The sequence below is a fragment of the Bufo bufo genome, chromosome 3, assembly GCF_905171765.1.
Source record: "Bufo bufo chromosome 3, aBufBuf1.1, whole genome shotgun sequence".
In the NCBI taxonomy this organism is placed as follows: Eukaryota; Metazoa; Chordata; class Amphibia; order Anura; family Bufonidae; genus Bufo; species Bufo bufo.
In genome coordinates, this window is record NC_053391.1 from 572570251 (window position 1) to 572585623 (window position 15373).

General features: G+C 48.0%; 1 protein-coding gene across 1 annotated transcript in view; it reads left to right on the top strand.

The window, feature by feature from the left end:
* The first annotated feature begins 1864 nt into the window (after positions 1 to 1864).
* Positions 1865 to 15373, top strand: part of LRP1 (LDL receptor related protein 1) — a 297752-nt gene continuing 284243 nt past the window's right edge. Inside the window, exon 1 of the mRNA XM_040425719.1 lies at positions 1865 to 2251. Within this exon, the coding sequence (XP_040281653.1) occupies positions 2161 to 2251 (91 nt within the window). The 5' untranslated portion in view covers positions 1865 to 2160. The remainder of the gene's footprint in view (positions 2252 to 15373) is intronic.

Consider the following 15373-nt stretch of genomic DNA (forward strand, 5'->3'; position numbering starts at 1 on the left):
GGGGATGGATCCGTTTTCTTTTGTGTCTGAGAAAACGGATCCTTCCCCATTGACTTAGGTCTCATGCACACGACTGTATGTATTTTGCGGTCCGCAAAAAACGGATCCGCAAAAAATACGGATGACATCCGTGTGCATTCCGTATTTTGCAGAACAGAACAGCTGGCCCTTTATAGAGCAGTACTATCCTTTGTATATTTATTTGCGGAATGGAAATACGGACATACGGAAACGGAATGCACACGGAGTAACTTCCGTTTTTTTTGCGGACCCATTGAAGTGAATGGTTCCGCATACGGTCCGCAAAAAAACAAAAAACGGAACGGACACGGAAAGAAAATACGTTTGTGTGCAAGAGGCCTTACATTGTGTTTGATGCTGGATCTGACTTGCTCCGCATCCCAGGACGTACTCAGCGCTTTTGTGTCCGCCATGGGAACGCAATGAAACGGAGCGGAATACATTCTGGCGCACTCCGTTCCCTTTCAGTTCAGTTTTGTCCCCATTGACAATGAATGGGGACAAAACTGAAGTGTTTTCCGCTAGTGAGATCTTATGACGGATCTCGATAGCGGAAAGGGAAAGCGCAGATGTGAAAGTGGCCTAATACCCCGAGGAAACCTCCTCCAAGTTACAAATCTGCCACAAAAACTGTTTTCAGCCACTGATCTTTCTGCCGTGGATTTTGCTGTGTGAACATACCCAAGGCATCTGCGTGCGGCAAGTACTCAGCGTAACGCAGTACCTGCAAAGTGGATTTGATGAAATGTCATCTGCTAAAGAAAAAGATTCTGGAGCGTGTCACTTTATGCTGTGGACTGCCACAAATCTGCATGTGGCTCATAAAGCAGATGACATCCCCTGTGGACATACTTTATGGGGGTACTCCCCTCCCGAGCCATGGTCGGTGCTATGTTATTTCCGCACTGTGAACAAGGCTTTCAGAACAGTTGTGGAGTGTAGAATCAGCACCAAAATCCATGAGAGAAAAAAAAGCCTTGTGTGAACATACCCTAATTCTTCCCATGCACTAAAGGCTTGGGGCTTATACAAAAAAAAGGTTTTTGTATAGGGTACTTTCACACTAGCGTTAGAAGAATCCGGCAAACGGATATCCGGTATTTATTTTTTTCACATTTTTAAAGATGTTTTTCCGGAACACTCGGTACCGGATCCGGCATTAATACATTTCCGTGGAAATTAATGCTGGATCCGGCAAATGTTGCGGAATTTGGGCTGGAGAAAACACTGCAGCATGCGGCCAAATACGGTAAAGGGACTGAACTGAAGACATACTGACCCGATTGCTTTCCATACAGAATGCATCGGGACAAAACTGAAGCGTTTTTATTCCGGTATTGAGCCCCTAGGACGGAACTCAATACCGGAAAACTTGAACGCTAGTGTGAAAGTAGCCATAGTTTGACCAGATGAAGAGGGACGTTTCCAAATGTATGAGAAATTGCATCATTTTCCATTATTAAAAATGATATATTTTTTATTCTAAAACCTTCAAACCTGAGTGGATGTCCCTGACGATGTGTCTGTACAGAAGGTCGGGTGCGGCTTTCCCACACACGGCTGTCTGCACTGGCCACTAGGGGGAGCGTCAGGAAGACAGGCTGCTCACTGAGCAGTGAGGAAAACCGCATCCGTTTTTCCATGTGAGAGCGGGCACCTTGATTCCTTTGGTTCCCCCTGGAGCCCAGGCTTGCTCTCATGGGCAGGTACAGGTGGTGAGTGGCAGCGGGCTGTGGAGAGGGCAGCTGCCAGTCCCAGCACAAGCCCCTGGAGGAGGAGGAGGAGAGAGCCGCCATCCCCGCCCCCCGCACTCCCCTCCTTCCCTCCCGCTCTCCTGCCCACACATTCTCTCTCTCCTTCCAGCCATTCCCCCTCTCATTAATAACACTGCTGGATTCCTCAGCCCCTCAGCATCAGGGGGGACACCCTGGAAGAGAAGCCGAGCAGCAGGGAGTGCATGCCCCCTCACCTGGCGCCCCCCATTCCCCTCTAAGCCATTGCGGGTGACCTGATTCCTCATTTCCCTGCTGGCTGCCGGAGACTAGATAGCAAACCGTGGAGGAGGGAGGCTGGCAGGCTGAGACATAGGCACCCCCTCCCCTCCATCTCCTGAGCCCCCCGCTTGTGCCTGGCCCCATAATGCCGCCTCTCAGGACAGATGTGCCAGTGCTTGTGGTCCTGGGATTGCTGAGCTGTGCCCTGCACGTCCATGCCACCTCTGTCAGTGATGGTGAGTGCCACCTTGTCATATGCATTGGATGCGTTTTTCTTTTCTTGCATCTTCTCATTGCAGGCCCTGCAGATGATTGCACCCTGAGCAATGTGCTGTATAACATGGCTCCAGTAGCCTACTGGGGGTGATTGGAGTCTGAAGGGGTGCCCCGCTGCCCAGGCTGTGCCAGACAGGACAGGGTGCTCTCTTTTTCCTCCATGCATGTCTGTGCTGGTATATGTGTGTGATCCCTTCCCCGAACTTGCTGCTCCCCATCATCCTCATACCTATTCCTGGGGACGGTTTTGGAAGGCCCCATTGTGACCACAGAAGGTTTGGATGTGAATGAGCCCCTGGACGCGAGCAGGCATCAGGTCTATTGTGGGGTTTGCTGTAACAATGGGATGTGATGTGTTTAGATAGGTGCCCTCTTCACCGGGGGGATGGGTGATTCCTTTTCTTCAGGATCTGCCATTTAATCAAAGCCAATTTATGCAGGGAGGTTGGGGAATGTACAGATTACAGGGGATCTCACATCATTGCCATGAATGGCTGTACAAGTGGAGGTCCTGGCGATGGGCCATTGTATGCATCCTCTGATAATAGGGGCAAGGTCTGCGGATGGTAGGGTCAGGGTATACATCTGCGGATGGTGGGAGTCGTATATGTCTGTGGAAGGTGGGGGGGACAAGGTATACATCTGCGGATGGTGGGAGTCGTATATGTCTGTGGAAGGTGGGGGGGACAAGGTATACATCTGCAGATGGTGGGAGTCGTATATGTCTGTGGAAGGTGGGGGGACAAGGTATACATCTGCGGATGGTGGGAGTCGTATATGTCTGTGGAAGGTGGGGGGACAAGGTATACATCTGCGGATGGTGGGAGTCGTATATGTCTGTGGAAGGTGGGGGGGACAGGGTATACATTTGCGGATGGTAGGGTCGTGGTTTAGGTCTATGGATGGTAGGGTCAGGCGTATGCGCCTACAGAAGGTGGGGTCGGGCGCATGCGTCTAACGATGGTAGGGTCGGGCGCATGCGTCTAACGATGGTAGGGTCGGGCGCATGCGTCTAACGATGGTAGGGTCGGGCGCATGCGTCTAACGATGGTAGGGTCGTGGTTTAGGTCTACGGATGGTAGGGTCAGGCGTATGCGCCTACAGAAGGTGGGGTCAGGCGCATACGTCTAACGATAGTAGGATCGTGGTTTAGGTCTACAGATGGTGGGGTCAGGCGCATGCGTCTAACGATGGTGGGGTCAGGCGCATGCGTCTAACGATGGTGGGGTCAGGCGCATGCGTCTAACGATGGTGGGGTCAGGCGCATGCGTCTAACGATGGTGGGGTCAGGCGCATGCGTCTAACGATGGTGGGGTCAGGCGCATGCGTCTAACGATGGTGGGGTCAGGCGCATGCGTCTAACGATGGTGGGGTCAGGCGCATGCGTCTGTGGAAGGTGGGGACAAGGTATACATCTGCGGATGGTAGGGTCAGGCGCATGCGTCTAGCGATGGTAGGGGTACCTGTCTCCTGGTAATGTGTCATCAGCTCCCTCACTGTCTTCCCTTTCATCTGTGGGAATTCCGTGTACTTTCCTTACCTGTTTGGTGTCAGTGGAGACTTTCCTGTACGGTATAAGTGATATGTGAAGGCCTATATACCGTCTGGATCTTTATCATATGTCCTTCACTTCTGGTATTTCTTCCCCTTCCAGCGTCTGATCCTCAGATGGGGGTGATAGCAGTGGGGTCTATTATCTGATAAGTGTTCCATTTCTATGTATTTATACATGTACAGTATAGGATTCATTAGCGGTGTGTGGGGGGATGTAGACCAGGAGGACAAGGCTGACATTGTGACGGCATCTCCATTGCATGTTGCAGGCACAGCGGCGGCTCCTCCATGGTGGGGGGCTGCAGTGCGCCTTCAGTGCGTGACATGGCATTTAACTCTGGCAGGAAGAGAAGGGGAGATTCATGGGAGAGAGACGACGTGTTTGCAAACCAGATGTGAGGGGAAACCACTGGGAAGGGATTGTGTAACCCGCACACTTCTGATCTATTGCAGCCATGTATGGTGCCTCCTAGTCCAGGGAAAACACCTCTGTCGTGTCACCTGAACCTCGTGTAATGATGCCACCTGAAGATACAGCATTCCTAAATCAGAACCGGGGCGTTTTACAGCGGATATCCAAAGCCGCTTTATAAGATAAAGGTGCCAAGTCCTAAAGATGGGACCCAAAGGAGTGAGAATGGGCAAACAAGGGGGTAATGCCTCCCACACCACCTTCATGCCATTCTTCTAATGTGCGCATACTGTCCTGACATTCATTTTAGTAGGGGACTTTTCTCTTGGCACCCATTGATGCCCATTAAAATCAAACAGAGCTTAATGGTAATACCGGAGCTTACCGTGGGGCCCATCCGTGGCCCCCCATCAGCTCGGTTTACCTATACAATCTCTGTTTGATTTGGGGAAATATAAATACTTTTACTTGAACCACCACCAGGATAATTTGGACCCTGAACAGCAGAGTCGTGCACACAAGCGTATCCGTTTTGTGGTCCGACAATGTTTAAATTATAAAAATTTTTTTTTTTACTCCTGTAGAAATGTCCTATACTTGTCTGCAAATCGGACAAGAATAGGACATGTTTTATCTTTTTAGCGTTGAAGCGTCTGATCTGCACAAAAGGCATATCGGATGCGGACCAGACATACGGTTGTGAGCATGAGGCCTAAGACTGCTGCAAGGGTCGGCAAGCTCCATGGTGAAGACTCGCCATTGGCATCATATGAAGCCAGTATTGCAGTTGATTCACTAAGGCCCCTTTCACACGAGCGAGTTTTCCGCGCGGGTGCAATGCGTGACGTGAACGCATAGCACCCGCACTGAATCCGGACCCATTCATGTCAATGGTTCTGTGCACATGAGTGTTTTGTTTTTATTTTTCACGCGTCAGTTCTGCGTTGCGTGAAAAACGCAGCATGTTCTATATTCAGTGTTTTTAACGCAGCCCTGACCACATAGAAGTGAATGGGGCTTCAGCAAAAAACGCATTATATCCGGAATCAAGTGCGGATACCATGCGTTTTTCCACTGATGGTTGCTAGGAGATATTGTGTGTAAACCTTCAGTTTTTTTTTATAACGCACGTGAAACACACATTGCACCCGCCCGGAAATAACTGAACACAATTGCAGACAAATCTGACTGAGTTTCCCTGAACGCATCCGGAGCCAATCCGTTACGCTCGTGTGAAAGGGGCCTAAGAGAAAAGTGTGTCCAGCGTAATGGTCTCTTATATACAGGGCAGCGAAATATGGACTGTACAACTCTACGACCCTTACCTTAGACTAGTGTCAGGGCACACCCCAGCTTTCCCCCGCTGCCAGGGAAAATGAGGATCAGACATGCTGGATTTCAACATGCTCCATCCAGCTGCTTGTCTCCCTCTCTCTTAGGGCTCATGCACACGACTGTTGTTTGTTTTGCGGTCCGTTTTTCACAGATCCGTTGTTCCGTATCTGAGTTTTTATTTTATTTTATTTTTTCTCTTATTCAATTCCTCTTCCGCGACGTTATTCCACAAAACATATCCGTATGGTTTCCCTATGCAAACAGTTTTTTGCGGATGGGAAACGGAAACAGTAAGGCCTCTTGCACACGTTTTATTTCCGTGTCCGTTCCATTTTTTTATTTTTTTTTGCAGACCGTATGCAGAACCATTCATTTCAATGGGTCCGCAAAAAAAAATGGAATTTAGGCCTCCTGCACACGACCGTATGGCTTTATCAGTGTTTTGCGGTCCGTTTTTCACGGATCCGTTCCGTTTTTTGTTTCCGTTTCTGTTCCGTTTTTCCGTTCAGTTTTTCCGTATGGCATATACAGTAATTACATAGATAAAATTGGGCTGGGCATAACATTTTCAATAGATGGTTCCGCAAAAAACGGAACAGAAACGGAAGACATGCATTTCCGTATGTGTTCCGTTTATTTGCGGACCCATTGACTTGAATGGAGCCACGGAATGTGATTTGCGGGCAATAATAGGACATGTTCTATCTTTAAACGGAACGAAAATACAGAAACTGAATGCCTACAGAGTACATTCCGTTTTTTTTGCGGAACCAATGAAATGAATGGTTCCGTATACGGAACGCAAAAAAACAGCCAGTAAACGGGAGAAAAAAACGGTCGTGTGCAGAAGGCCTTACTCTGTGTGCATTCCGTTTCCGTATGTCCGTATTTCCGTTCCGCAAAAAAATAGAACATGTCCTATTATTGTCTGCATCACGGACAAGGATAGGACTGTTCTATCAGGGGTCGGCTGTTCTGTTCCGCAAAATCCGGAATGCACATGGACGTCATCCGTATTTTTTGCGGACTACAAAGAACATACGGTCGTGTGCTCGAGGCCTAAGTTATTAATCACCAAACACATAAGCAATATGGGCTGTGCATAGCATTTCTACAGTAGGGATCCACAAAATACGGATGACATACGGATGTGTTCCGTATTTTTTGTGGACCTATTGACTTGAATGGGGCCTCGGACTGTGATTTGCAGACAATAATAAGACATGCACTCCTATTTTGCGGAATGGAAACACGGAATGCAGACAGAGTACTTTCCGTTGTTTTTGCGGACCCATTAAAGTGAATGGTTCCGCATACAGTCCGCAAAAAACCCTGAAACGGAAGCAGAAAGAAAATACGTTCTTGTGCATGAGCCCTTAGGGCTCATTCACACGAACGTGTGCTGCCCGTTGCCATATTGTAGACCGCATTTGCGGATCCGCAGTACACTGGCACCGTTCCGTGTGCATTCCGCATCACGGATGTGGACCCATTCACTTCAATGGGTCCGCAAATCCAGAGATGCGGAACAGAAGCACACAACGGAACACTACAGACTGCTTTCTGGGGTTCTGTTCCGTGCCTCCGCACTGCAAAAAGATAGAGCAAGTTCTATCTTTTTGCGGAACAGACGGATCGCGGACCCATCCAAGTAAATGGGTCTGCAATCGCCATGCGGATTCCCAACGTCGACGGTGCCCTTGCGTTGCGGACTGCAAATTGCGGTCCACAGCACGGGCTTCACATGGTCGTGTGAACGAGCCCTTGTGCTGAGGACAGGGGCGGTAGAAATGTTCAGCCAACCACTCTTTTTTTACCGTCCGCTTTAGTTTCAGTGTAAGGGCTCATCCACACGGATGTATTTTCTGTCTGTGTGCGGAACCTTTCACTTCAATGGGGCCGTCCGGCAAACTAGTAGAAGATGTCCTGTTATTGTCCGCATTAGGATAGGACTGTTATGAGCCCTAGGGGTGCAGGCGCACAGTGCGGTTCTGACATGCATTCAGGATGCAGTTTTCCATTTAGCCAGTCTAGCAGCCTCATTAACCCCTGGTGTTCTGCATTGTGGGAACGAGTTAGGTAATTTCAGCTAGCTACAATAAAAAACTGCATCCTGAGACTGTGTGCCAGCACCCTAAGGCCTCATGCACAAGACCGTTGTGTGTTTTTCGGTCTGCAAACCGCGGATCCGCAAAACACAGATGGCGACCGTGTGCGTTCCACAATTTGCAGAACGGCACAGGCAGCCTTTAATATAACTGCCTATTCTTGTCCGCACGTCGTGTGGCCCCATTGAAATGTATGGGTCCGCAATTCCGTTCTGCAAAATGCGGAATGGAATTGCGGATGTGTGAATGGACCCTAAGGAAATTAGATGAATGCTGATTCTCTACTATTTCGGTGGTATGGGTGGATTGTAATCTAATGGCTATGGCTACTTTCACACTAGCGTTTTTTGCGGATCCGTCATGGATCTGCAAAAACACTTCCGTTACAACAATACAACCGCATGCATCCGTCATGAATGGATCCTGTTGTATTATGTCTTCTATAACCATGACTGATCTGTCTTGAACACCATTGAAAGTCAATGGAGGACGTATCCGTTTTCTATTGTGCCAGATTGTGTCAGAGAAAACGGATGCAAGCAGCGTTTTGCCGTCCGGCTCCAAAGCAGAATTGAGACTGATCGGAGGCAAACTGATGCATTCTGAGCGGATCCTTATCCATTCAGAATGCATTAGGGCAAAACTGAACGGAAAGCCAAAACGCCAGTGTGAAAGTAGCCTATGATTCATGATTTTGGCTCACTTCTATTACACTTTGGGTACATGTTCTAATATTATATTTTTTGCGGTGCGGAGGCACGGACCAAAATGCCACAGAAGCACTCCGTGCCTCCGCAATGTATCTTCCGGGGATTGTGGAATGGGTCCGTATCCGTGAAATGGTGCGCACATGGCTGGTGCCCATATAATGCGGACCTGCTGTTTGCGTACCGTTCTACAAAATGCAGAATGCACACAGACATCTGTGTTTTTTTGCGGACTGCAAAATACATACGTCATGTGCATGAGCCCTTATTGTGAGCCAAAACCAGCAGTGAAGCCCATTTACAGATCGGGTATAATGGAAAGATCTGCTCCTGTTCTGTGTCTTTGACCCGCACCTGGTTTTGGCTCACAATAACTGACGGAAATAACTGACGGAAATAACTGATGTGTGAACTCAGCCTAAACTGTGATATGAAAATTTAGATGTATTTTATCCGGGTCTATAGAGCTTAGTGCCAACGTCAGTGGGCACACTAATTGTTGCCAGTATAGTAGGTCTTTTTTCGGAAATTTTTGTTATTTTACTGTGGGAAAGGCTCTGTAATCCTCGCTCAGCTGGCTCCCTTGGGGTCTCCATTACAAGGGTTACCTTTAGTGCCCATCAATCATCTGATGTAAGACCTGGTATGAAGGTCAAAATGGTTCCCAGATCCGGCCAGTGGTCATTTTTGCCATAACACGGGCAGATTGATGGTTGACGGGGCCATTTCTTGTGAGCGTTCTCTAGTGACTGCAGTAAATATGGCAGCTGTGGATCAAGGCTATTATATTGTGAAGTCACTAGAAGTCTTACCTGCGAAATATCAGTGGGTACGTGCGCTGTCCGCTTTTTCCGTGGACAGTGAGAAATGGAAATGTCATGGCCAGTGTTTGATTAGTGATTTCCATCATTGATTGAGGGCCAAAACCAGGTGTGGGTAAGAAACACAAAACAGGGAGCAGGTTTTGGCTCACAAACGCTGACCAAATCACTGAAGTGTGAACTAGGCCTGGTCTGTAATACTGGTGCATAAATACAAATTTTTTATTTTATTCATTTTTTACACTGATCGGGTGTCGGACCCCCACTGGTCCACTGTTTGAGAAGGCCTCAGTGTTCCTGTGAGTGCCACAGCCTTCTCTCTGATCACCAAGCACAGCGCCATACATTGTATAGTGGCTGTGCTTGGTATTGCAGCTTAGTCCCATTCTTTTCTATGGGGCTGAGCTGCTCCTAGGCCACATGACCGTTGATCATGACATCACTTGCTACCACTGAGGAAGGGGCTAGGAAAAGACCCCGAAACGCGTCTGGTTTCAAAAGACCCGCACATCAGCTGATGGACGTCCTGATTCTAACCATTTGAATCGACCCCTTTTCACCCTGATGGACTCTTATGGCACATAGCGAACATTCAAACCATTTAAACCCTTGAAGTGACAGAGCTGAAATCAATCTCTTTATCAAAGAATCTCTACACGGAGGGCTACAATATTCACACTGCACCTGCTGAACTGCTACAAACAGGTACCGCCGACTCTGACTCCATCAGCCACGTGGGACGCCACCGTGTGCTGTAGTCAGACGGTATTAGTGTGTATTTCGTTTTGCCATACAGGGAATATCGACTGATTATTATCGATAGAATAACTACAAGTCTATATCGAATTTCAGTCTGGACATTCATTCGAAAATTTATTTTCCTACTCATTCGAATATTTATCTTCACATAATCGAAAATTTCAGTTTGGACATTCATCCGAAAATTTTCATATTTATTCTCATAGTGTCGAATAATCCATTATCGATTCTCTTGTTTTTTTCTAATTAGGACATATCCCTTTTTATTCAAGTTGTATATGTTACCCTTTTGTATACCACCGCAATCAAAAAATCTTATGGCTTTTTATCTGAACAACAATTTTAATATTATTCTTAATGTGTAATTTTATTGTGTAATTTGTTTCATTGTGATTTTAGTTTTTAGATCTATATATTGGTGTAATAAATCCAATAATTGTTGAATAGTCTTTGTGTGGTCCATTGGGAGAGTGCTCAGCCTCTCTATATACAATATTAACCTTTTTGACTGGGTGAGTCATTAGGCTTAGTAGCACCCACCCATAGTTACAGGCGTTAGTGAGCCACCATACTCTTTATATTACATGACGTCACTTGGCCTAGTAAAAGCTCTGAGTAGGCCGCAGCGTTCACAGGAGCCCCGCTGCCTCCTCAAGCTGTTGATCGGCAGGGGTCCCAGGTGTCGGACCCCCACTGATTAGATACTGATGACCTATCCTCAGTATTATAATGTCGGAAAACGCCTTTAATTCACTGGTGAAAGTGGCCTTTTTGCACAAATGTGGGCAACCTTGCTATCATCTGAAACTTCTGAAATAAATCTGCTGCATGTGAACTCAAGCTAAAGGACTTTTTCTGTAGGTCTATTATCGGCTAACCAAGCGTCCTGATAACTGCCCCATCGATCAGTCGACCAAAGAGCAAACTCTTGTTAGCTGATCGCATTATTTATGCGGCAGTAAAAAGGGCGCTGCCCTGGATAGGGTGTGGGTGTGCGGCTGACAGTGATGGAAGTGAACGGCCGCACACACATTCGTAGCTTCTGAACCATTGTGCTGCCGTTCAACCAGGACTACCGCCCATTGTAAGAGCTCTTGTGTAAAAGGAGCCCTGTCCGTCTCATGTCTATTACATCTACTTCTGTGTGTGACGCTGTACTGCGTTCATATCTGCCTGACGTGACGTCCATGTGGGATGTACACACAGGCATGCCCAAAGAGTATATTCACACATGGCAGATTTGTTGCATTGAAATTTATCCAAACTAGTGTAAAGTAGAACTGGCTTAGTTGCCCCTAGCAACCAATCAGATTCCACCTGTCATTTTTCACAGCTCCTTTGGAAAATGAAAGCTGGAATCTGATTGGTTGCCATGGGCAACTAAGCCAGGGTTCCTCTACAGCAGTTTCATGAATCTCCCCTCTTGTGGTCTAACAGTGACTCTCATAAGTAGGGGTGCACCGAAATGAAAATTCTGGTCCGAAACCGAAACCGAAAATTCAGGATGCCCTTGACCGAAAACCGAAACCGAAACTGCCTTTTTGCCCAAATACTTTTAAAATACTTTTTTTTTAATGATTTTATTAATAATTCTTTTTCATGAATGAAATTCATCTGTGGGTGGCGCTGTTATGGAGAGGGGGATCTGTGGGTGGCGCTGTTATGGAGAGGGGGATCTGTGGGTGGCTCTGTTATGGAGAGGGGGATCTGTGGGTGGCGCTGTTATGGAGAGGGGGATCTGTGGGTGGCGCCGTTATGGAGAGGGGGATCTGTGGGTGGCGCTGTTATGGAGAGGGGGATCTGTGGGTGGCGCCGTTATGGAGAGGGGGATCTGTGGGTGGCGCCGTTATGGAGAGGGGGATCTGTGGGTGGCGCCGTTATGGAGAGGGGGATCTGTGGGTGGCGCCGTTATGGAGAGGGGGATCTGTGGGTGGCGCCGTTATGGAGAGGGGGATCTGTGGGTGGCGCTGTTATGGAGAGGGGGATCTGTGGGTGGCGCTGTTATGGAGAGGGGGATCTGTGGGTGGCGCTGTTATGGAGAGGGGGATCTGTGGGTGGCGCTGTTATGGAGAGGGGGATCTGTGGGTGGCGCTGTTATGGAGAGGGGGATCTGTGGGTGGCGCTGTTATGGAGAGGGGGATCTGTGGGTGGCGCTGTTATGGAGAGGGGGATCTGTGGGTGGCGCTGTTATGGAGAGGGGGATCTGTGGGTGGCGCTGTTATGGAGAGGGGGATCTGTGCACTGTTATGGGCATAACAGTGCACAGATCCCTTTCCCCATAACAGTGCACAGATCCCTTTCCCCATAACAGTGCACAGATCCCCCCTCCCCATAGCAGTGCACAGATCCCCCCTCCCCATAGCAGTGCACAGATCCCCCCCTCCCCATAGCAGTGCACAGATCCCCCCTCCCCATAGCAGTTCCATAGACCGATCCCCCCTACCCATAACAGCCCCGGCCCTGCTGCTCACAGCATCTTTATTTTACCTTACAATCGTGAGGCTCCAGTAACTAACAACTCTGCAGGCAGAGCGGAGGGCGGCGTAACGTCACTTACTCACGTGACGCACCTGCTCCGCCCACTTTATGAATGAAGGAGGCGGAGCAGGCGCGTCACGTGAGTAAGTGACGTTACGCCGGCCTCCGCTCTGCCTGCAGAGTTGTTAGTTACTGGAGCCTCACGATTGTAAGGTAAAATAAAGATGCAGTGACAAAGTAAACCGCCCGCCCGGCGCCCGCCCGCAGATGGTGGGTGACAAATCCCACACCCCATATTTTCGGCCGATATGTAACAATATCGGCCGAAGTGGATTAGGTGCATTTTCGGCCGATATTTTCGGCTGCCGAAATTTCGGTGCACCCCTACTCATAAGGTCTGATCCTCGCGGCCATCCTGTCGTGGTTTTGGTGATGTTCTGCTCATAGAGATCCAGTAGTTGCAGTTGGATCAGCATCATAGGGATTGAGTGGTTTCATGGTAATAGGACTCTGACCTTTGACATATGGCTTGGCATCTCCTAGAACGGCTGCTATGAATAATCACAAGCCCTGACATTACGTGGAGCTGTGCTTCTATGGGAGACGACCTCCTTACGTCTGATGGCCGTGTGCATATGCCTTAAAAACCACATAGGGGTTGTCTCAAAACCACAAGGCACTTACTAATGTACTGTGATTGTCCATATTGCCTCCTTTGCTGGCCGGATTCAGTTCTCCATCACATTATACACTGCTCTTATCCAGGGGTTACGACCACCTGTAATCCAGCAGCGGTGGTCGTGCTTCCACACTATGGGGGAAAAGCACAGTCCCCTCTGGTGGCAGGCACCATGGGAGCACACACGTGCAGCAGCTTCCATCCCGGCCACCTCGTACCTGCTGTGCAGCGGTGGTCACAACGCCTGGAAATGAACTGGGTGGATCCCACCTATATTTTAGCGTTATTAGGGAGTTACAGGGATAACAGTGGGATCGCCCTTATCAGGGAGGCAGCTCCGCTTTAGGTAAGGACAAATAAGGACAACACATCCGAGTTCCCCTCTCCCTTCTGAGGGTGATCCCTATGTCTCGCTGCATCCCAATACCCCATTAGACTAGGGTCTCTTAGGGGCTGCTTTCAAGGCAGTGTGATCGCCCTTATCAGGGGGCAGTTCCGCTTTAGGTGGGGGCACCGTAGGATTTTTGGGGTAAACTGGTTTGAGTACTAGGAAATATTTTACTGTGTTACTAAGTTTTAGGGGGGATTTATTTTCTGTGATTTCTCTGATGTGGTTTTGTCCCTTGTATTGTGGCTCATTACGGATATCTCATCAATCAGAGCTGAGAAATGTTAAGCGTGTTGTCTGCCTGTGGTTGGTGATGTGAAGATTAGTTAATCTACGTGTCCAGGCTGGTCCGGGCAGCGCTTTGTGCCAGTTCTTTTCAGTGTGGCACAGCTGCTTCCTATTTTGCTCATTTCTCTAATGACTACATGCGTCTGTTTTACCTAATATAAAGTATGTGGCACGTGTAATGGTCCTCGGAAACTCCATGTTATCTCCTATTTCTGTTCAGTCCTGATTTGCGCAGTTGAAAAGCAGGAAAGATATAGTGTACAGCCAGAATAAATGTTTAATTGTATTTGTATGATCGTGCTTTGGGTTATTTTATTGACTTTTATGTTCTACAGGACTGATGATAACCATGGCGGTCCCTTCTACAAGACTCTCTAACCACTGGTGGACTTGCTGTGGTTGGGGACACACTGGCGTTCATACACCAGACTTAAGAGGTCCATAGGAGTAAGGCTACTTTCACACTAGCGTTGTTAGAATACGGCAGGCAGTTCCGTTGCCAGAACTGCCTGCCGGCCCAGCAAACTGTATGCAAACGGATATCTTATTTTTTTTCCGGATCCGTTAGACAGATCTGGTGATATACCAGATCCGACTTATCCGTTATCATCCGGTTTCAAACGGAATGATGGATTAGTTATTTAAATTTTTTCAAAGATCAAAAGCAAAACTAGCTCCTCCTATATCCCGCTGCAGACCGGAAAACCGGATGTGGCAACGCGGCAATTTCCAGAACACTTGGTACCGAATTCGGCATTAATACATCTCTATGGAAATGAATGCCAGATCCGGCTAGTGCGGTATTGTTCCGGAATTTTGTCCGGTCAAATACCGTACAAGGGACGGAATGGAAGACATCCTGGTGCATACTGCTTTCCATTCAGAATGCATTGGGACAAAACTGAAGCATTTTTTTCTGGTATTGAGACCCTTTACCGGATTTCAATACCGGAAAAGAATAACGTTAGTGTGAAAGTACCCTAAGACCTCTTTCACACGTACGTGTCCGTGATGACATCTGTGACAGGATGGTCAGTGGTTCATCTGTGAAAAATCTGTGTCTGGTCTGTGTATCATACATATTCTACGGACGGTGCTAGGCTGAAAATTAATTTCCAGAGCATCTTCTAGCAACGATTCCTGAAAACCGAGGATCAAACATGGATGGCATCCTTGTTGTATGTGGTTTTTAGGTACCCATAAACTATAATGTGCTTGAAGGATCCGTAATCTCAGACCAAAAAAATAGGGCGTTCTTCTGTGGTGTCGCCACAGACCAAAGTGAATAGGGCGTGTGCCATCCATGATTCACTGATGTGTGGAAGAGGCCTTAGATGTGCTGAATTTATTAAGAGGCTCAGGCCAGTGTAGATTTCAGTTATAATATCTGGTGTAAATTATGGTATTTGTGTTGGGCTGAGGAGGGCCCCATCCCCTGCTGTTGAGCATTGTTGCCTATGCAAAAATATGTAAGGTTTGTGAGGCACTTTTATCAAATGTGTCCCCATGTGCCATGCAGGTCACATATTGGTGATCAGGATCTTGCAAGTGGC